This window comes from Prionailurus viverrinus, chromosome B1 (genome assembly GCF_022837055.1).
Source record: "Prionailurus viverrinus isolate Anna chromosome B1, UM_Priviv_1.0, whole genome shotgun sequence".
NCBI lineage: Eukaryota > Metazoa > Chordata > Mammalia > Carnivora > Felidae > Prionailurus > Prionailurus viverrinus.
Genome location: NC_062564.1, coordinates 66840249 through 66861433, shown reverse-complemented (window position 1 = coordinate 66861433; position 21185 = coordinate 66840249). Strand labels below are relative to the sequence as shown.

The 21185-nt window shown below is 34.1% G+C and overlaps 1 protein-coding gene across 6 annotated transcripts in view; it reads right to left on the bottom strand.

Annotated features, from left to right (window-relative positions):
- The window catches only part of FSTL5 (follistatin like 5), a 1137298-nt gene that overhangs the window by 55338 nt on the left and 1060775 nt on the right, over positions 1-21185 (bottom strand). For all 6 annotated transcript variants that reach the window (XM_047857444.1, XM_047857446.1, XM_047857448.1 and 3 more), the window contains one exon: positions 5130-5237. In XM_047857444.1, coding sequence (XP_047713400.1) covers positions 5130-5237 — 108 coding nt within the window. The remainder of the gene's footprint in view (positions 1-5129; positions 5238-21185) is intronic.

Here is a 21185-nt window from a genome sequence, read left to right as displayed (position 1 = left end):
CACCAAATTAAACTTCTTAAACTATTGACTGACTCTCCTAAGTTAAGTAGACTTTCCCCCCTTAAAACTGAGTCTTTTCCTTTGGTTTATATGACAAAAGTAAATAGCACTTTTGATTTTTTTTCTCCGAGAAACTAAGTTTTCTTCATTTCTTCATTTCTTCAGGCTGATCGCAGCAATAATAACATTATGGAGAGCTTGCTATATACCAGTATGTGTTCTAAGCAGTTTACAGGCATCACATAACTTAATAGTCAAACAACACTATAATGTATCCCAACATTACTGATGAAAATTATTTTATGCCAATGAAGCATAACTGAGCATCTCATTTGTGTTTGGCATAGTCCTAGGTTGTAAAAATACAGTGCCTCCCTCTCTGTTCAGCATAATGCTCTCCGGTTCCATCCACATTGTTACAAATGGTAAGATTTCATTTTTTTGATTGCTGAGTAATATTCCATTATATATATATATATATATATATATATATATATATATACCACATCGTCTTAACCATTCATCATCAGTTGATGGACATTGGACTTTTCCATAATTTGCCTATTGTTGATAGCACTTCTGTAAACATTAGGGTGCATGTGCCCCTTCAAATCAGCTTTTTTCTATCCTTTGGATAAATTTCTGGTAGTGCAAATGCTGGATGTACAGTAGTTCTCTTTTTAAGTTTTTGAGGAATGTCCATACTGTTTTCCAGAGTGGCTGCACCAGTTTGCATTCCCACCAACAGTGCAATAAGGTTCCCCTTTCCCTACATCCTCAAAACCATAAGACACTCTTAAATATAGAGAACAAACTGAGGGTTGAAGGGATAGTGGGGTGGTGGGATGGGTTAAATGGGTGATAGGCATTAAGGGGGGTGCTCTTCAAGATGAGCACTGGGTATTATATGTAAGAGATGAATCACTGGGTTCTACTCCTGAAGCCAAGAAGACTATACTGTATGTTAACTAACTTTTCCCTAGTTCTTAGTCTGGACTTTGTTTCCTGATGGTTCTAGATCATTCTCATTGCTGCAATTGAATGGGAAGAGGTGGATTACCAGATACCAGGACTGAGCTGACTAACTGCCAGGACACACAAATTGATCCACAATGCACCTTAATCAACAGGCCAGATCTTGGGACAATCCTTGGCTCATTCCTAATGGCATCCTGCTGCTTGTTTCTCTATCTGTAATAACCTACAGCTGCCAACTCCCACTGTCACCCCATCTGGCTGGAGCCTACTTCCTGGCCAATAGCAAGACGTAAAGACTTTATTCCAAGTTGTTTCCTGGGGACATTTCCTCTCTAATTATTGTGCATTTGAAAAGATAACATATGGATTGTAAATCTGTGTAGATGACAGACTCATGACTTTCAGAACAGCATTTCCTAAATTTTCGTAAGGCATAGTTTCCTTTAAAAAAAAAAATAACGAGGGGCGCCTAGGTGGCTCAGTCGGTTAAGCGTCCGACTTTGGCTCAGGTCGTGAGTTCGAGCCCCACATCGGGTTCTGTGCTGACAGCACAGAGCCTGGAGCCTGCTTCAGATTCTGTCTCCCTCTCTCTCTGCCCCTCCCCTGCTCACGCTCTGTCTCTGTCTCTGTCTCTCTCAAAAAATAAATAAACATTAAAAAAATTTTAAAAAATAATAAAAAATAAAAAAATAACGATAATAAACTTTGATAATTCATCTGAGAATACTAATTGGAAAACCACTGTCTTATGTACCTATAGTTATGAAATTTATTAGTTGTTATTAATTAATTATAAATATCACAGAAAATATATTTTGCTTCCATAATTGGTAAAGTTGTATAGATTTAATTATAGTCAAATGAAAACACAAAGTGTAAGTATATATACGAGTTTCAGATCTTTGATAAAAATGCTTTCGCACCTTCAAGCTTTCAGTGGCCACTATTATAAGATATATTGCATTAGGGCAAAAAGTTATTGCCTAGCCATCACAACCTGACATCAATATCTCTAGTTCTAGTCTAATCTTTCAACATGCCACAGGAACACTTTAGCAAAAATCAGACCTTGCCCATATTTTTGGTTTGGTGAATTCAGTTTCTCCAAAGGTAAGTCTGTTCCCCTTTGAAACAAATCTTAAATCCCATTTCCTTTGCAGATGTTTCCTGATAATCTTATTGGAAGACAGTTAACCATTAATCTGTTGACATTTCTGCTGAGTCAAGTGTTTCTGAGCAGAGGGCACTGGCAGAGTTGGTTAAAGGATGACAGGGTAGCAAAAAGGCCTTGGAAACTAAAGGTGGTGTATTGCTCCAGAGAGAGGTAGAGACTTAACTCCTTTGAGCTTTACTGACATTCCAGGGCACCGTCCTGATAAGATTTGCATCCCAGAGTAATAATAATGTCTATCTTTCACAGGAGAGGATGGGCTATTGTGCCAGCAGTCTTAAAAAAACTTGGAGACACATAATTGCAGGGTCCTTCTCTTGTTAGTGCAACTGTGCTGAGGCAGGGTAATATTAATCTCTCATGGCATCACACCATGGGAATGGGGTTGGAGAATTAACACGAATATGCTCCTTGAGTAAGAAATGGTCTGTTCTATGATCCAGAGACTCTGTGTTTCCTGTCAGCCTGTCTATCTATCAATCTAATCTATCACAGATTTATATAGATATATGTGCATGTGTGTAAATTTTACTTCATGCAAATAAATCTTATGGTATGTACTATTTCAATAGTACTTCTGAATTCTTACATATTGTATTATATTTTCAGGTGTGGAACTTACCTTTCCCTCCATCCAGCAAGTACTTAAAAAAAAATCATTAAATCTTACTAGCATATTTTTTATTAGACATCCAGAGAAAAAGAACCCATTTTTTAACGGCTGGATAATGTGTGGGAAGTTACTTAACACCTTTATAAAGCCTTTTCCTCCCTTTCTGTATGATATTAAAGGAGTTTGCCTAAAGTGCCTTATGGAAGGATTGCAACACTGAGGATTGCAACATTAATCTATCCAAGTAGCAAATACCAATAGGGAGGGGAAGAAATCAGTTCTAAAGAATATAGTAGAATGAAAATATATACAGCTTGTAGGGTGCCTGGGTGGCTCAGTTGGTTAAGTGTCTGACTTTGGCTCAGGTCATGATCTCATGGTTCATGAATTGGAGCCCCACATCAAGCTCTCTGCTGTTAGCACAGAGCCCACTTTGGATCCTCTGTCCTCCCTTTCTCTCTGCCCTCCTCCACTTACTATCTTTCTCTCCCACTCTCAAAATTAATAAATAAGTTTTAAAGAAAGTATAAAAATAAATAAAAAAAGAAAATATATACTGCTTTAAAAGAAAAAATTAACTTTTATAAGCTGTGTTTATTTTATTTTTAAGGTAATAGAATTAAAATAATTCATAAGAATGGTTTTTTAAAAAATAATATATATTGGCCTGTTTTATCTTGTCAAGATTTAAGAGTAAAATATCAAATAACTAGACGATATTACTATATTGTCATAGATCAGTCAAGCAGTTGTCCACAATGAACACTGTAGTCTTTCCATCAAAAGATTGGCCTTGTTACTTCATGTTCTTGAATCTAGGCAAGGAGTATGCCTTGCTTTGATCAATAAGCTGTAGTAGAAGTGACTTTATGTGAATTCTAAGACCTAGATCTTAATTAGCCTTGCAATTTCCACTGTCTTATAACCTGGAACCACCATGTTGCCAGATGCCAGTTTAAAGGATGAGCAGGCACATGCTAGAGACACAAGCCACCCAGCTAATCACCACTATCACATAACAAACGTGGGAGTGAGACTATTTTGAACCATCCAGCTACTGTAATCAGATGAGTGCAGCCATCTGAGTGTTTCTTAATCATGCCCACAAACTGCCCAGATTGCTGCACCACAGAACTATGAGTAATAAGTCATTATTATTATTTTTTATGTTTATTTCCCTCTGAGTGAGAGAAAGAGACAGAGCATGAGCAGGTGTGGGGCAGAGAGAGGGAGGCACAGGATCCAAAGCAGGCTCAAACCTACAAACTGCAAGATCATGACCTGAGCCAGAGTTGGGTGCTTAACCGACTGAGCCACCCAGGTGCCCCATTAAGTCATTCTTTAATTCTGTTTAACACATCAAATTTTGGGGTGATTTCATTTGCTACAGCAAATAACTGAATAACTATTACATGTTAGATGTTACTTATGACACATATTTCTAGTGAAATATAAAATGAACCATCATTCTCATAGTTCCTTTAAAATCATTTCAGTAAACTTGCCTCTTGTAAGTTAAATATTGTAAAACTAAAAATACTTCAGAATCATTTAAAGTATTGGTAGTGACAACTGACAAAAAGTAAAAAAAAAAAACAACAAAACAAAAAAAATTTGCATGTAAGACTTAGTGAAAACTGGCCAAAGTTAATGATTTAGGACTTTATAAGAAGAGGAATCTTCACAGCAGTGCTATAATCAAGGCAGTTTGAGAAATAGATAAAAACACATTTCCAGGGCCAAATGTTCTTTCTCATTCCCTCTCAGTTTTCTGTTAAACTTGTAACTCCAAAAATTGAAAGACTGTGCCAAAGAGACATTGTCAAAATATATATTTTTTTCTCTACTAAGTTCTGTATAAACAACTTTAAAATGTAAGCAAATTCCACAAAGATTCTACCACTTATTCCCCAGTTAGAAACGAGTCTGTGCTCAGATAATAACACACTATCTTTCTGGAAAAATTGGAGATGTGTCTTGAGACTGTCCAACTCTCTTAGTCTCTATCTCCATGCCACGTTTTGAAAGAGAGATGGAAACAAAAGAAATCTCATGCAAATTGGAGGGAGGGAGGTAATTGCTGAAAGGTAAATTATGATTTTTTTCTTCCTAATGGCATCAGTTTTGTCATCATCGGTTATTATTTTTGTGTATAAATCTAACCTTTGATAAGTATGACCTACAGTATTTTCCAATCCAAACAAGTACTTGTATTATCTCCCCCTGCCTTTTCTATGCAGATCTAGATGTGATTAAAGTACAGTCCTCAGATGGAAGAATATCATTGCTAAATAGTTATAAATATCCAGTGATATATCTAAAGGTTTAAAAATCATTGTTTTCTCAAATATACTGAAATGTACTTACTTGCAATGTTGGAGAAGTCTTTTCCATGGTACCCCAGCTTAACACCCATACCTGGTCATGTGATTTGTCGTAGTGTAATTTAACTGGCACAGGGTCTGTGCTTACTGCCTGTAATAAATAGGAGTTGAAAAAAATGTTTTCAGACTGAAATATGCATTTAAAACTATGCCAAAAATTATGAAAGAACACAAGAGTTTAGATGTCAGATTAAAAATTTATGTTGCAAATTATCTAATTTTCTAAACCTTCATTTGATTAATTTGGAAATATGATATTTTACCCAAGCATATTTTTTGAATAATTTTTTGCCCATATTTTTATGTAGTCTTAAGTTCCTTCATTACCTATGCAAATTGTGTGTCGTAGAGAAGCTATTTAGAAACTCAAGATATATAAATGATTAATATGTGTATTTTATTCAATTGTTGAACACACGTAAGAACTATGTTTATACTATTAGTTTTTGTTTTTTTTTTCATTCTAGTGCTGGTTATGGGATTTCGCCATCTATAATGCTAAAATGCCTGCAATCTGATATATGGTTGTAACTCTAATGACAGATTACCTAATTTAGTTTCCTTAATGAATAATCTAATACTACAGAAAGAAGTAAAAGCATTATTTTAACATATTGATGTGGTAAATGTGTTTTTCTGCTAATATTTATAATATTTAGCAATTACTTAAAACAAAACTTCCAGAAAACAAATTGCTGCCAGGAAGTTATTTCACTCACCTTAATTTCAAGCTATTTATATTTCAAGCTAACACCTTTTTCAAGTAATTTCCTGTAGTAGTTTCCTTACATATTTTTTTTTCTGATCATATAGCATTAAACAAATTGTATTCAATAAAACTATCTTTATTCAATATAGAAAGCATTTCTTCCAAAAGCTCTGTTCAATATCCCTAGAGAATTTCCCAATTTTTAGTTCATAATGCAATCCTCTTCTCAGTGGATTAAAGGTAAACTACTGTTGGTTGAACATGTGAAGGTTCATGCTTTAGTTAACATGTTGGCAATTTAGTCTTACCAAAGTAACTATTTTCTAAAACCTTGTTCTGCATTTTATCTATTTAAAATTCTCAATACTCTTGGATTACTGCAGTAATTATTTAATTTCTAAAAACACCTATTTAAAGATTTCTGTATTAGTGCCCTTGTCACTTTCTTCCTGACTAACAGAGCCACTATGTTGCTTTGGGATTAGGTGGCCATCAATGTTCTCAGGGAAGGAGCCCACTTGGTGAGCATCAGAGATTTAAGCCTACTTCCCCTTTTTTTTTTTCTTTTAGGGATTCCATCTTTATTATTCCCCTTTTACACAAAACCAAGTAGAAGAAATAATACAAGATTAAAAATGCAAGCGTAGCTAATTGGTAGAACACATATACACAAAAAAATCCAGAGAGCAAGACAGGCTTATCTACAATGGGAAACACATGTAAAAACTAAGGTAGTTTGTAGTTTTCATATGGAACATTAAAAAAAAAAATCAAACATTATGCTACTATGGATGTCATTGTTTACAGTAATATTGAGGGGGAGAAAACAACACTTATTTAGGGTCCCTTTCACAAGTGTGAAGATTCCCAGCCTCTCTAGAGGCTAGAGTGGTCACATAGAATATTCCCCTTTATACATGGTAAAGATTAATGTGATGAATGATTTTTGAGAATGCTACTGTGCCACACTTTCTCTTTCTTCCTGCTTTGGATGCTCTCATATGAGAACAGTAAACCTTAATTTCCAAAGTCATTTTGAGGCCATGAAACAATAAGCTTAAGAAAGAAAACCCAAGCAACACTTGGAGGATTTGGCAAGAGATAAATGAAAGGAGACTGAATTCTCCGTAACAACCTTGAGTTGCTACACAAACCTAGAATAACTGTCTCTAGACTTGATGTTATTTGGGATAATTAAATGGCTTTTTTACTTAAGAAATAGTCTGGTATTTTGTTCATTGTAATCAAGTGAATGCCAGATGTTTCATTTAAATTCTTCATGTCCTCATTGACAATTTCATTGCATATACAGCAAAAGTGCCATCATTAATCATTACGCTAATAACAAAGCAATAAGATTCTTTTGTTTTTCATATCGTAATATTGTATTATTTGTAAAATTTGATCTATGTGTGATTATAACGTTACCCTATTTTGCATGCAGCTTAAAATGGAATAATCTACAATGTAAAGATAAAATAGTTCAATACAACAACAAAAGCAACATTAAGAAAAGGCTCTTTGTTTTTCAACTGTTAAGACACAGTTAAACAAAGATCAAAGATGTTTAGATAACTTTAAATATTAAGGAACAATTTAAATGAAAATTTCCATTTTGCCAGCTCTCATAAGGTTCAGTCCATGGGTTATGTTAATATCCACATAAAACAGTATAAGAAATGGAGACTCGGTCTTACCAGTAGTCATCTAGCAGGTGATCAGAAGAGCTGAGATTTGATAGTCTGTGTTTATCCCCAATGTGGCAACCTCCTTGCACATGAAAGATCATCCTTCTTAACTGATAGTTTAATTCCTGACAGTGCGTATGTGGATATGGTGCACTTCTATTTATGCCTCATGTATAGGAAACATTCTTTGGGTTTTTTTTTTGTTGGTTGGTTTTGTTTTTTGTTTTTATTTTTGTTTTTTTTCTTTTATGGAAGGTGGAAGGAAACCCACAGACCCCAATACATGCAGTATTATCTGTATAGACAGTGCAAACGAAGCCAAGAATCAGTGAGAGGCAGTAGTACCCCATGCTTATGAGCATGCATTCTGAAGCTAACTGCAAGTTTTAGCCTCCTCACTTAAATTAGAAAAATAATAGTACCTTGGGAAGTTACTAAGCTTCTCTGGGTTTCAGTTTCCTCTCTGATAAAATGGAGACAATAATCACACCTACTTCAAAGGGTTGTTCTGAATATTTTGGTAAGGTAGTAAATATAAAGTACTTAGGGTATGCCATGGAAATACTACTACTATCAGAAAAGCTAACCGAACTAGAGGTATTTTCATGACAATTAGCATCATAATATTTTAAAGTTAGAGATATAGTACCCTTATTTAGCAAATGAAGAATCTGAGACCTGGAAGAGAAAGTAAATAAGCACAGTCTTTGTCCTGAAAGAATTTGTAGACAAGAAGATGAAAGAACTTAAAATAACTAGATGTGGCAAAAAATAAAAATAAGAACCAAATGCCATGAAAGCTCAGGGGAAGGAGTAAAAAGCAGGATGAAGGATAGGGGCATGAGGTGATACTTTGATTGAGCTTTTAAGTATGAATATTTTTATAAATGGGAAGACAGAGACTATTTTATATGGGAAGACAGAGACCTAGGAGAATATGTTTCAGGAGACGTCAAAAAGCAGTCCATGAATAATTGCCTTCAAGTAAATTAAGCTATACATATTTGAAGGAGAAAAATATCAATCAATTTTCAAAACAGCTTCAGAGTTAGAAAAATATCTGCTCAATGCTCTCCCAAATTTTTGAACATTTTGCCTTTCAGGATTTCAAAGTTTTGGTATTCAATTCTCTTCAATTTATTTTGGGATTTGGTTATAAAAGCTCACCAGAACTAAAAAAGATATGTGGATCAAAATGAAGAAAAGTACATCTGACATACTTTATTTGGAAAATGTTTAACTCTAGGAGATAAAAATATGTTTACAACATTTCAAGTGTGCAGATATAACACATTTCACAGAGGGAACATTTACATGGTTTTCAGTAACAAATTCATGTAACAATGACAGAAATATTTCCAAACAACCATCTTCAGGCTAATCTTGCCATACCCAATTTTCAGCCAAAAATTGTTATTTTTCTTACTTATATTGTCAACTTTTGAAAGGACTAAATTGCATGTATTGTATTGTATTTCACAAAATACCTGCTTGTACACTCTGGAAATTTCTTTAAACGTTGAGTAAGTTTAGACCATTAGCCTTTATAAAAGAGAAAGACACTATATTTGGTACTTAATTTTTTTCTTCCATAATTAAACCTGTAAACTTTGGTGTTATAAAATAGTTTAAATGTTTCTCCACATTTTATGAAAAGGATTGTAAATTTTCTGTTATCCTTTTCTGCCCTCTCTCTCCTGGGCCTCTCATTCTCCGGAACAGGATTCCATCTGCCTTTTAAATACTGATCTCTAGGAGAGCCTGGGTGGCTCCGTTGGTTAAGCGTCTGACTTCGGCTCAGGTCATGATCTCACGGTCTGTGAGTTAGAGGCCCACATCGGGCTCTGTGCTGACAGCTCAGAGCCTGGAGCCTGCTTCAGATTCTGTGTCTCCCTCTCTCTCTGACCCTCCCCCGTTCATGCTCTGTCTCTCTCTGTCTCAAAAATAAATAAACATTAAAAAAAATACTGATCTCTGCAGCATCTCCCCTGCTACTGACAAGAACAGAGACTCTATCCTCTTGACCCTCATCACATGGTTCCTAACATCTAACTTTATACTCACCAACTTTCTCAAGATTTGTCAGGATGCTTTGGTTTGTTTGTTTTGTAAGCATTAGACAGATCTTGACAATAATCTGCTCTAAACACCACAGTGTCTTTTCCTTTCCCTCAGAGTAAAGCCAAAAGTTCTTCGAATGACTACCAGGCCCTATCTGACCTGCCACTTCCCTCTTCTTTCTCTGACTCCTTCACCTACTCCTCCAATCAAGGTGCTCTTGGCCTCCTGCCATTCATCCAACATGCTTTCCACATGTCTGTCTTTTGGAGGACTTTTCCCCTGAACTTATCCACAGATAGCCCAGTGTCTGCTTCCTCAACACCTCTTTTGTTCAGAACTCGCCTTCTCAGCGAAGCCAGTCTGACCACCCTGCTTAATACTGTTAGCAGCCTTCACTTTGTGCACATCCCCTCATCCTTAGCTTGCCCAATCCCACGTGGCCTTGCACTACCATTTTACCTTTTCTAAAGGACTTACAACCTCAGCATACATTATGCAATTTACATTTTAATATTCCCATCTTTCATTTCTTTTTTCGTCCAATGGATTCTAGGTTGCTAGAAAGCAGATTGTTTGTGTTTGTGTAAGTCAATAATATCACCTATGCACTTAGAACAATACCTTGTAAATAGCAGTACTCAACATACAATTAATGGACCTCTAAATCTACTTAATTGGAGAAACAAAATTGCAAAATTAAGGAACATTCCAAAACTTATTACTATCATTATTATTTTTTTATTTAAGAAAGACAATTATACTCTGTGCTATGCTTATTATAAACAAGGTTTTTAAAAATGTTTTACAAATACAATTTCTTTTAATCTTCGTAACAGTCTTTGTGATGAGGTATGCAGTATCATTATCCCCTTTGTACAGATAAAAATGAACTAAAGTACCACTATTGATCCCTCCTTATTATAAAGCTCCCACATTCCTCTCCAAATGCCGTCATGTTTAGTGTGCATTACATCACTATTCAAAATACAGATGAATTCAAGCTTACCACATTGTTCTGTATATTAAATGTTTATAAAATGTAATATTTTTTTTAATATAAAAAGACATCCTAGTATCTCCTTCACACAATTTGTCATTTTCATTCCTTTATGCTGCACCCACTCCACTTTGGAGACCATTGGTGTATATAGGTTTTTTTTTTTTTTTCTGCAGCTACTAACCATTTACCAAGAAAAAAAAATGATATAAGTTGAATAACAAATGTTCAAGAATATGTGATTGGAAAAAAAAAGTGTATATGTATTCATCTTTCACCTCACAGCTAACCTATATAGAATGCTCATTTATTACTTTGTATAAATTTGTTTTAATTACTGATATTATTTTACTAGGAAAATTGCTTTCAAACTTTGCCTGGAGAAGCCTATGGAAATGAGATTTTTATTTGTAGCAGGTCATTGAAATCCTGACCATAATAGAACAAAGGGAAGCAGTTTAGATCTATTGAATGATTCCATAAGACTTTGTTTAAAAATTTTTTTAATGTTTATTTATTTTTGAGAGACAGGGAGAGGCAGAGCATGAGCAAGGGAGGGGCAGAGAGAGAGGGAGACACAGAATCTGAAGCATGCTCCAGGCTCTGAGCTGTCAGCATATAGCCTGATGAGGGCTCAGACCCAAGAACCAAGAAATCATGACCCGAGCCAAAGTCAGACACATAACCAGATGAGCCACCCAGGTGCCCTGCATAAGACTTTGTTTAAATTAAAGGTTCTGATACTGCAGATTGGAAATTTTTCTCCCATATAATAAACACTATGATTTTCTGCACACAGTATCCTTTGCTTGGCCTGGTGATATTCAGATAATTAAACCATAATCCTACTTCCAAAAATTTTCATTTTCAGAAATATCTTAAAAATTACAATATATTGTTACCATAACTAATTAATAGTAGTGACCTAGGTATTCAGGTCTGAGAATCCATATTTCTTAATTTTCCATATAAGTACCATTTTCAGAGTGTTATATTATGTTCAATTAACTTCTTACCCTATTACTTTCTTTTTTTTTAGTTTCTTTTATAATGTTTATTTATTTTTGAGAGAGACAGAGACAGAATGCCAGTGGGTTAGGGGCAGAGAGAGAGGGAGACACAGAATCCGAAGCAGGTTCCAGGCTTAGAGCTGTCAGCACAGAGCCCAATGCGGGGCTCGAACCCACAAGCCGTGAAATCATGACCTGAGCCGATGTTGGACGCTCAACCAACTGAGCCACCCAGGCGCCCCAGTATCCTATTACTTTCTTAAAATATACTATATAATGTAATAATAAAAAGGTTTTATTTGTACCTTTATAAAGAAATTGATAATTTTTTTCTTTAATATTTTTAAACATTGTTTAAGGATATAATTTACTTACACTATAAGGTTTTGTTTTGTTTTTTCTCTATGTCAATCTACAAACCTTAACTCCTTCATAATTCCAACATACCTACCGTTATACAAATTTATCAGTATTTCTTGAGGGGGTGAGGCAAATATAAAAAATCTAAAATACATGCTATATTGGGCATCTAGGTGGCTCAGTCAGTTAAGCATCCGACTTCAGCCCAGGTCATGATCTCATGGTTCATGAGTTCAAGACCCACGAAGAGCTCTGTGCTAACAGCTCAGATCCTGGAGCCTGCTTCAGACTCTGTGTCTCCCTCTCTCTGCCCCTCCCCTCCTCGCACTGAGTCTAGCTGTCTCTCTCAAAAATAAATAAACATTAAAAAACTAAAATACTTGCTATACTGGTCATGGCCAGTTGCATCAACTTCTATAAAGATGGCTTATTTTGTAAGGGTGAAATACTGATAATAGCAACGAAGATACACAAAACTTGGGGTTGAGTCTTGACATGCAGGAACAGTGAAGCACAGCTTGTTTATCAGTCTGACAAGGAGAGTAGCAGCTGGCTAATTAAGTGAACCTAATTTAAACTAATGATGTCGATTCTCAAGATAATGTGCTAATGGCTAGAGGAGACTGCTGATGACACTTAAGAATACTCCTGAGGTGTCACAAGCCACTTTTGCATCCAAGCAAAACCTGATTTTGCTCCACAGAAGACAAAATGAGGTCAGTTGGTTACTAGTCAATCTCTTTTACAGCCAAATATCACCTGTATGCCACTCTTATAAAAATTTCATGTGTTCTTATAAAAACACATTTGATGTTTAAAGCAACACCAACGTTATAGACTCCATTAAAAAATTGTGACCTTCTACTTTTTAAGCTGTTGATACAAATGATACTGTTGCATCCACTGAAAACAAATAGACTCCAATGATAATATTTTATCATGGATTTTATAAAATCTTACGTTGTCAAGAAAATATTTGTCATTTTAATAATAAAATGTAACAAACCTGCTCAAAATGTTTAGATTTTTAATCCTAAAATACACATTTAATACCAATCCACACAGTCTTTTGCAGGTGTTTTCAGGCAAAAGTAAAAGTCAGAAATATGATTTCTTAGATAAGGTCAGTGTAAAACACTAGGGATCTACTTTAATTAGATTGAAAAAGAAAGCTCGAAAGATTAAACTTAAATAAGAGTAGTGTTATTTTTCTTCTCTTTTCTTTTTTTTAAGATTGATTTGGGAATTCACTGTTTCATTTATATATCCACACTATGGAAAATTCTATGGTATTTTTTATCATGTTTGGGAGAAAATGAACTAACTTTCTGTCATAATTAATATTCTTAGCTGTATAATATACTCAGGTTTGAAAGAAAGAAATAAACAGCTACAGCACTCAATCAGGAAGTATAACTTTACTTGGATGCAAAAAAGACTGACTTCAAATCTAGGCTCAGTTGAGAAAAGTGCTCAGAATGAGAAAGGGATGCTTTACTTTTTATAAAATTAACTTTGTGCTTTGCAGTTGACTTTGAGTGTGCCCTGTATTTGGATATAAATACAGCTTTAAGTCATAAAGTTTTTTTTTTAATTTAGTCTTTCAAGTAGCTAGAAATGTTTTTTTTTCCTTAAGTAGTTTTAAAACTTGAACTACTTGGGTTATTAATTTATAAAACAGAGGGTTCAATATTGAAGTCTGTAAGATCTATCATGTTGTTTTCAAATTGGGAAAACCTTGAGGGAATTTATAATTCTAAGAGATGAAGTGTTTCAAGTACAAAAATAGAACCACTAGGATATTTATAATTCACCTTTAAGCATGTACTTTTGAAGACTAAAATTTACATACTGTAAGGTATTGTTAAGACAAATATAAGGATGTGTTCTTTCACCCAGCAGGTAGTAGACATATGGAACTCATTATCTAAAGAGTTCACAGGCTGAATTTATACATGGTTTTGAAACAAAGAGCTTAGACAAATTAAAAAATTGGAAATTCTAACTTTTGGGGCCCCTGGGTGGCTCAGTCAAGCATCCGACTCTTGATTTTTCTCAGGTCATGATTTCATGTTTTGTGGGATAGAGCTCCACCTCGGGCTCTGTGCTGACAGTAAGGGGCCTATTGGAATTCTCTCTCTCTCTCTCTCTCTCTCTCTCTCTCTCTTTCTCCTTCTCCCCCTTCCTGTCCCTCCCCAGCTTATGCTCTCTCTCTCAAAATAAATAAAATTAAATTAAAAAAAAGATTCTAACTTCTATATTTAAAAGGAAAACAATCTTTTATGTATATATCTAAAATTTTAAGTTGATATTTACAGTCAACCAGTCAACCTTAGGTTTCAGTAAGTAGTATTTCTATCAGAAAGAATACTAGACTGAGTGTACTCAGTATGGAAATTTTCATTTTAAAACTACAATGATGTCTAAATTTCTATAGAACAGATTGTTGCAGAATGACCCAAATCATTACACTTGCTACTTCATGCTCCTTCTTTCCAGTGAGGTATTCGGTAGCCCCTATAATTCAAAACCATTTTTTTTATTGATGGAAAGGCAACATTCAACTTCATCATACACCTTGCCAGAATTGTGTGGGAAACCACATGACACTCTACTGCCTCAGCCTTTTTGCTCCAAATATTAAGTTCTTACATTTTTTTCCTACAATAGGAACATATCTGGTACGTTTTTCTTGGTACCTACTGTTCTCCAAATAGAAGGCAGCTGTAGAAAGTGAGGCAATAAGGCTGATAAATGGTGTGTGGGGCAAAATGCATCAAGAGAAGGTTAAGATTTGTCTTTGATAGTAGAAATTATGAGAATATACAGAGACTATCCCCAGAGGAGGAAGAGTAGATAAAACAGGAAGCCAGCCACCAAGTCAACTTTCACCTCTAAACCCAGTTGGGACAGAATATTTTGTGTTGTTTTGTTTTAAAGCCCTTAAATTAATATTCCTTTTTATTCTTTTTTGGGTTACATGTTTCTAACATATTTTCCCTTTAATTTGTTCCTTCCCACATTGTTTTTAGAATTTACTACTTTAATACTTTCTTAGTTTCTTCTATTCTCTGCTAGGATTGTGGTTATATATTCTTTTATTCAACTCTAATTGTGTTAATCGTGACTTTTGTCCTTATTTTTTGCCAAAATTCCCAGAGTTTACTTTTACTTAGTCTTTTTTTTAATAAATCAATTTTTGTCTTTTATACATTAATTCCTTTGTGCATTTATATATACAGGAAAAGCTTGGGTTGCCAGTAACTTGTTCTGTGAGTGTTCTGCAAGATTAGCAAACATTTCTTATAAATTTTAACTTTATAAGCTAATTATGTCTTGCAATACAAGTAGTACATGACACCAAAAATCACATGATCACAAGTGAGCCAATGGTTCTTGAAATTCGCTTTGATATACAAGTGCTTTGGATTACAAGCATGTTTCCAGAACAAATTATGCTCGCAAACCAAGGTTTTACTGTATATATTTGTCTTTATATTTTCCTTCTTTCATAAAGATTATTCTGATTTTCTTTAGCTAAATTCTAAAACTATCTGGTTAAATGTTTTATTTTTAGCTATTATTAATTTTTTTAATTAAGGAAAAAAATAACCTCAAATCATAGTCTTACTTGGATTCAACATATTTATTTATGGTTATCAATATTACTTGATATTGATATTAATATTTTAAATTTACTTTGGTACTGTTAATAGCTTAACATTGTGTCAGAAAATCAGTATGAAATAATTTCATTTCTATTTCTTGAGACTTAATGTGTAGCCTACCATGTGGTCATTTTCACTAAATGCTATGGTCTGAGTGTTTGTTTCTCCCTCAGAATGCATATGTTAAAACCTTAACTCTCAAAGATGATAGTATCAGGAAGTGGGCCTTTGGGGAGTGATTAGGTCATGAGCATGGAGATTATGGAATTAGTGCTTTTAAAGAAAGATCCTACAGAGATTCCTCGCCCCTTCTACCATGCGAGGACACAGTGAGATGGCACTATGAACCAGCAAGAAAATCCTCACCAGATCACAACCATGCTGACACCTTAATCTTGGACTTTCCAGACTCAGAACTGTGAGAAATAAACTTCTATTGTTTATAATCTACACAGTCTGTTGTATGCTGTTGTAATGGCCCTAATGGACAAAGATATGATAAAATGTTTAGTGATGATGTATATATTAATCATTGCTGGATGCAAAGCCCAACACATACATCTGTTCAATCATAGTAATACTATTGTTCAATTCACATATAGTGTTGATTTTGTTGATTGGTCAAGTATAGATTTATCAAATTCTTCTCACTTTGATCATATGTCAATCTCTACTAGTAGTGTGGCAATAATCACTTTACAAAATTGTAAGCAATCATGTATGTTTTTAGTCTTATATTTTCTTAATGAAGTAAACCTTTTATCATTATCAAGTAACTTTCTTTAACTTAATACTTTGTTGCCTTAAAGTTCCTTTAAAATCTGATGCCAACATAGCTATATGAGCTTTTTTGATTTTTTTTAGCATACTTCCTGCATCATCTGCACTGTCCTTACAAGTCAATTTTTCTTTTATCTCTTCTCTCATAATGTGCATATGGCTAGGCTTTCATTATTCAGGCTGACAGGTCTCTTTTTTGTTTTTCATTGAGTTACATTAGTCCATCCTCAGTTATTGTTATTGTGAACATATTTTTTTTAATTTCTATTTATTTTATTATTTTTTAATACGTGAGTATAGCTGACACACATTATTACACTAAGTTTCAGCTTAGTTATTTTACAAGTTTATACATTATGCTATGTTTACTATAAATATAGCTACTGTAAATATAGTCCCATTACATTGCTATTCCAGTATCACTGACTGTATCCCTTCTGCTCTGTGTTTTATCCCTGTGACTCACTCATTCTATAACTGGAAGCCCGTATCTCCCTCTCCCCTTCATGTATTTTGCCCAACCCTCCACCCTCCACCTCTCTGGCTATTATCAGTCTATTCTCTATATTTATAGTATGATTCTTCATTTTGTTTGTTTATTTTTTTTTTAGATTCCACGTATGAGTGAACACATATTTGTTTTTCACAGTCTGACTTATTTCACTTAGCATAATACCCTCTAGGTCCATCCATGTTGTCTCAAATGACATGATATCATCCTTTCTTATGGCTTTGTAATATTACATTGTGTATCACATTTACCTTATCCATTCCTATCAATGGACACTTAGGTTGCTTCCATGCCTTTGTTATTGTAAAAAATGCTGCAATAAACATAGGAGTATATCTTTTTGAGTTAGTGTTTTCATATTTCCTGGGGAGATAACCAATAGTGGAATTATTGGATCATATGATATTTCTATTTTTTAATTTTTTGAGGAATCTACATAATATTTTCTAAGATATCACCTTAGAATGGCTAAAATCAAGAAAGCAAGAAACAATGAGTATTGAAGAGGATGGGGAGAAAAAGGAACTCTTGGGGCGCCTGGGTGGCGCAGTCGGTTGGGCGTCCGACTTCAGCCAGGTCACGATCTCGCAGTCCGTGAGTTCGAGCCCCGCGTCGGGCTCTGGGCTGATGGCTCGGAGCCTGGAGCCTGTTTCCGATTCTGTGTCTGCCTCTCTCTCTGCCCCTCCCCCGTTCATGCTTTGTCTCTCTCCGTCCCAAAAATAAATAAACGTTGAAAAAAAAAAAAGAAAAAAGAAAAAGGAACTCTTGTGCACTGTAGAAAACAGTATGAAAGTTCCTCAAAAAATAAATGTATTCAGTTGTATCCTATCATTTTGTTTAAACTTGTTTCTATTTATTTGGGATTTTCCATCCTTATTATTTGTCTTTCTTATTTCTTTTTTCTCCCAGTGTATTTATTTGTAAGTTTTTCATTGCCTTTTATTTTTTAATAGACAGACACAATATTGAAAGATAAGTTCTTGTAACATTAATAAGCATACTTAACATATGTATGGATAATTAGTTATTATTCCCATTCCAAAATAACACAAAAAATCTTAAAATATTGCAAACAAATCATCCCTTTCCCTGTTTACGTATTATGTACAGTACTTAAACACTCATATCACTGTTTTTGTCTTGTGTTTTCACTCTTTTAAACATTTCAATCTTTTTTTTCAAAAAATTTTTTCCTTAACGTTTTAATTTATTTTTGAGAGACAGAGTGTGAGTGGGGGAGGGGCAGACAGAGAGGGAGACACAGAAATCGAAGCAGTCTCTGAGTTGTCAGCACAGAGCTGGATGACTTGGGGCTCAAACTCAGAGACCATGAGATCATGACCTGAGCTGAAGTCAGACGCTTAACCGACTGAGCCAACCAGGTGCCCCTAAACATTTCAATCTTAAACTAAGAGGATATCCTAATTATTACTGAAAGTTAGTATTTTAATATATCATATATTTACCAAATTTCTTGCTCACTATCATATCAAACTTACTGATCAGTTAATTTTCCTTATTCCTGAAGCAAACAGTTTCAGTTTCAGTTCTATTTCAGTTTATCTTGGTGATAATACCTGTTTTTGTGTCTCTGACACAATAAATAATGCTCTGGTTTCAAAATTATTTTTCCCTGATCATATTATAATATTAGAATATATTTTATTTCCACTAAGCCCTTTAATAATGTTTCTCTTTCATTTGGTGTCCATTATTGCTATTGAGAAAATTGCTGCTGTTCTCATAGTAATTCATCTGCTGTTTTAAGATTCTTCTTTGATATTTATTTTTTTTTCCATTTAGATTTCATTGTCCTTTCTAAATCTGAAGGCTTACTATATTTTATTTTATAAATTATAAAATAAAAATAATACACAGTGTATATGTGTACACACATATATATAATATTCTTTATTATAGTACAGTAAATTCTCAGTTATTATCACTCATTTTGACCTAAATACTGTTTCCTCTTTTTTTTTTCTTTTTTTCACTCCCATTTTGAAAAATATTACCTCCTTTCTGGAATCTCCTTCTGTAATTTATGTTTTCTACTGTTAATGGATAAATAATGTCTGGTATATTAAGATGCATTTGATTTCATTATTATTGGTAATTGTTTCTATAAAGTTACCATAAACACTGAATTTCTGAATAGTAACCCATTGTTCCTAGGGGAAATACATACTTCAATTCCTAAGGGCCTCTGGTCAAAAGGTTTTCATCAACTAATCAATACTTAAATTTATTTCATGTGTGTTTCTGTTCAAAGACACTTTACTTAATATATATTGTTTATTAATTAACATTGAACTCATGGCCAAAGTGTACTACAACTCATGGCTAAATGAAGCTTACCATTGGGCACATCACAGCCTTTTTACACGGGCATTTCAACACTATGCTTAGGAGTCATTTTAAGTGGAAAATTGCCCACAAAACCACAAAAATGCAAAACACATGGTACTAAATAGACCATGGAAAGAAGACTTGTTTACAGTATAAAAGCTGAAACAAGAAGGCAGAGTCTCTTCAAGTTCAATCTTTGCTAGAAATATATATGTTGGGTGACAAATTTTTCACCACTCTGCGCATGTCCCTGAATGACCACAAAAGCACCATGAGCATTGATTTTTTGGTTCTAAATGAATTTGGTGAACTTTCAAATGCAGAATCGACAAACAATGATAATTAACTATAATCAATGTCCCTACAGCAAAAAAAGAATCACACTACAGCTATGTTTAATGAAATGATCTTATGATTATAATGTACAGCAAAGTAACCAGATACAAATAATGGAACTATATATTTCCACTTATGTCATATTCAAAATCAGTCAATACTTATTTATGGTGGCAGAAATACACATAATGATTATCTCTGAATAATGAACAAAAGGAGTAATAAAGTATTATTATTTTAGTAACAAGATCATAAGGAGGACTCATTTGGATGGGGCCCAATTTTCTAACCTATAAAAACGTAAATGTTAGAATCTTGTCTGAAAAATCTCCACAATCATGATATATCATAATATTATTTTTAATAATTCAGTATTATATAGTATATTTTACATTCTCATATTTCATTGTAATTATAGGCACTATGAAAAATAATATAATTTATGTGACTTTTACCATTGCATTAACATTTCATTATCAATATTTTCTATTAATTTAAAATTTTACATTGCTGTCTGAAGATAGTGATTATATGAAGATAAGTGATGTTAGCTTTTCTCACTTTTGAGGATCTAGTAGGTAATACATATTTAGTCAGTGTAGGTTTATAGTTGGAAGACTGAATTTAAAGACCAGTTTGATTATTTCTGAAACATACTTCTAATTTTAACCTGCTAGCTTTAATTTTTTTAACATTTATTTATTTGAGAGAGACAGAATGTGAGCCGGGGAGGGACAGAAAGAGAGGGAGATACAGAATCCAAAGCAGGCTCCAGGCTCCAAGCTGTCAGCACAGAGCCCGATGTGGGGCTCGAACTCACAAGCTTTGAGATCATGACCTGAGCTGAGGCTGGAGACTTAACGGACTGAGCCACCCAGGTGCCCCCATTAACCTGCTAGCTTTAGAATGTAAATAATCCCATACTGAATGCCTATAATTTGATGGCCTCTGTTACAGCTGAAATCAAGAAAAAATGAACCTGCTCAAAATCCAGCAGTCTCAAAGACAGAAGCATAAGCGGTGAAATATACAGAAAGATATATATTCTCATAATAGGTACTGAACCATTTGATTGGTTATATATATGAGAATCATGTAACTCTGGAGGCCTTAGATAGGTTTTCTACCAGAACAGTTATGCCTCCTTTTTCTCATGATTATACCAGTCATTATCTTATTAGAAATTAAACCATTATACTAATTGCCCACTGTAAATTTGTAACCTTAACCAGAGTTTTTCAATAGAAACACTTTTCATTCTTTTACTTGTAATACCAAAAATATCTCATAGTAGGCAATCAATATGTACAGCATGAATGGATGGATGGATGATGGGTGGGTGGGTAATTAGATAAAGTCATGTGAAGCTCTTAAGGATTCTTAGAACAAAAAGCCCTAACTTTGGACTTATTACCACTTTTTGTGGTTCTAGTCAGGAATCATTAGAGGGACTAATAGCTACTTCAATATTCTATTTCAAACCAATATCGATGCAAAAAAAAGTCTTTAAATATAAGGAATGGTTAGGTTACAGTGTCTCTCAGAAACTTTGATAATGAACAGGTATAAA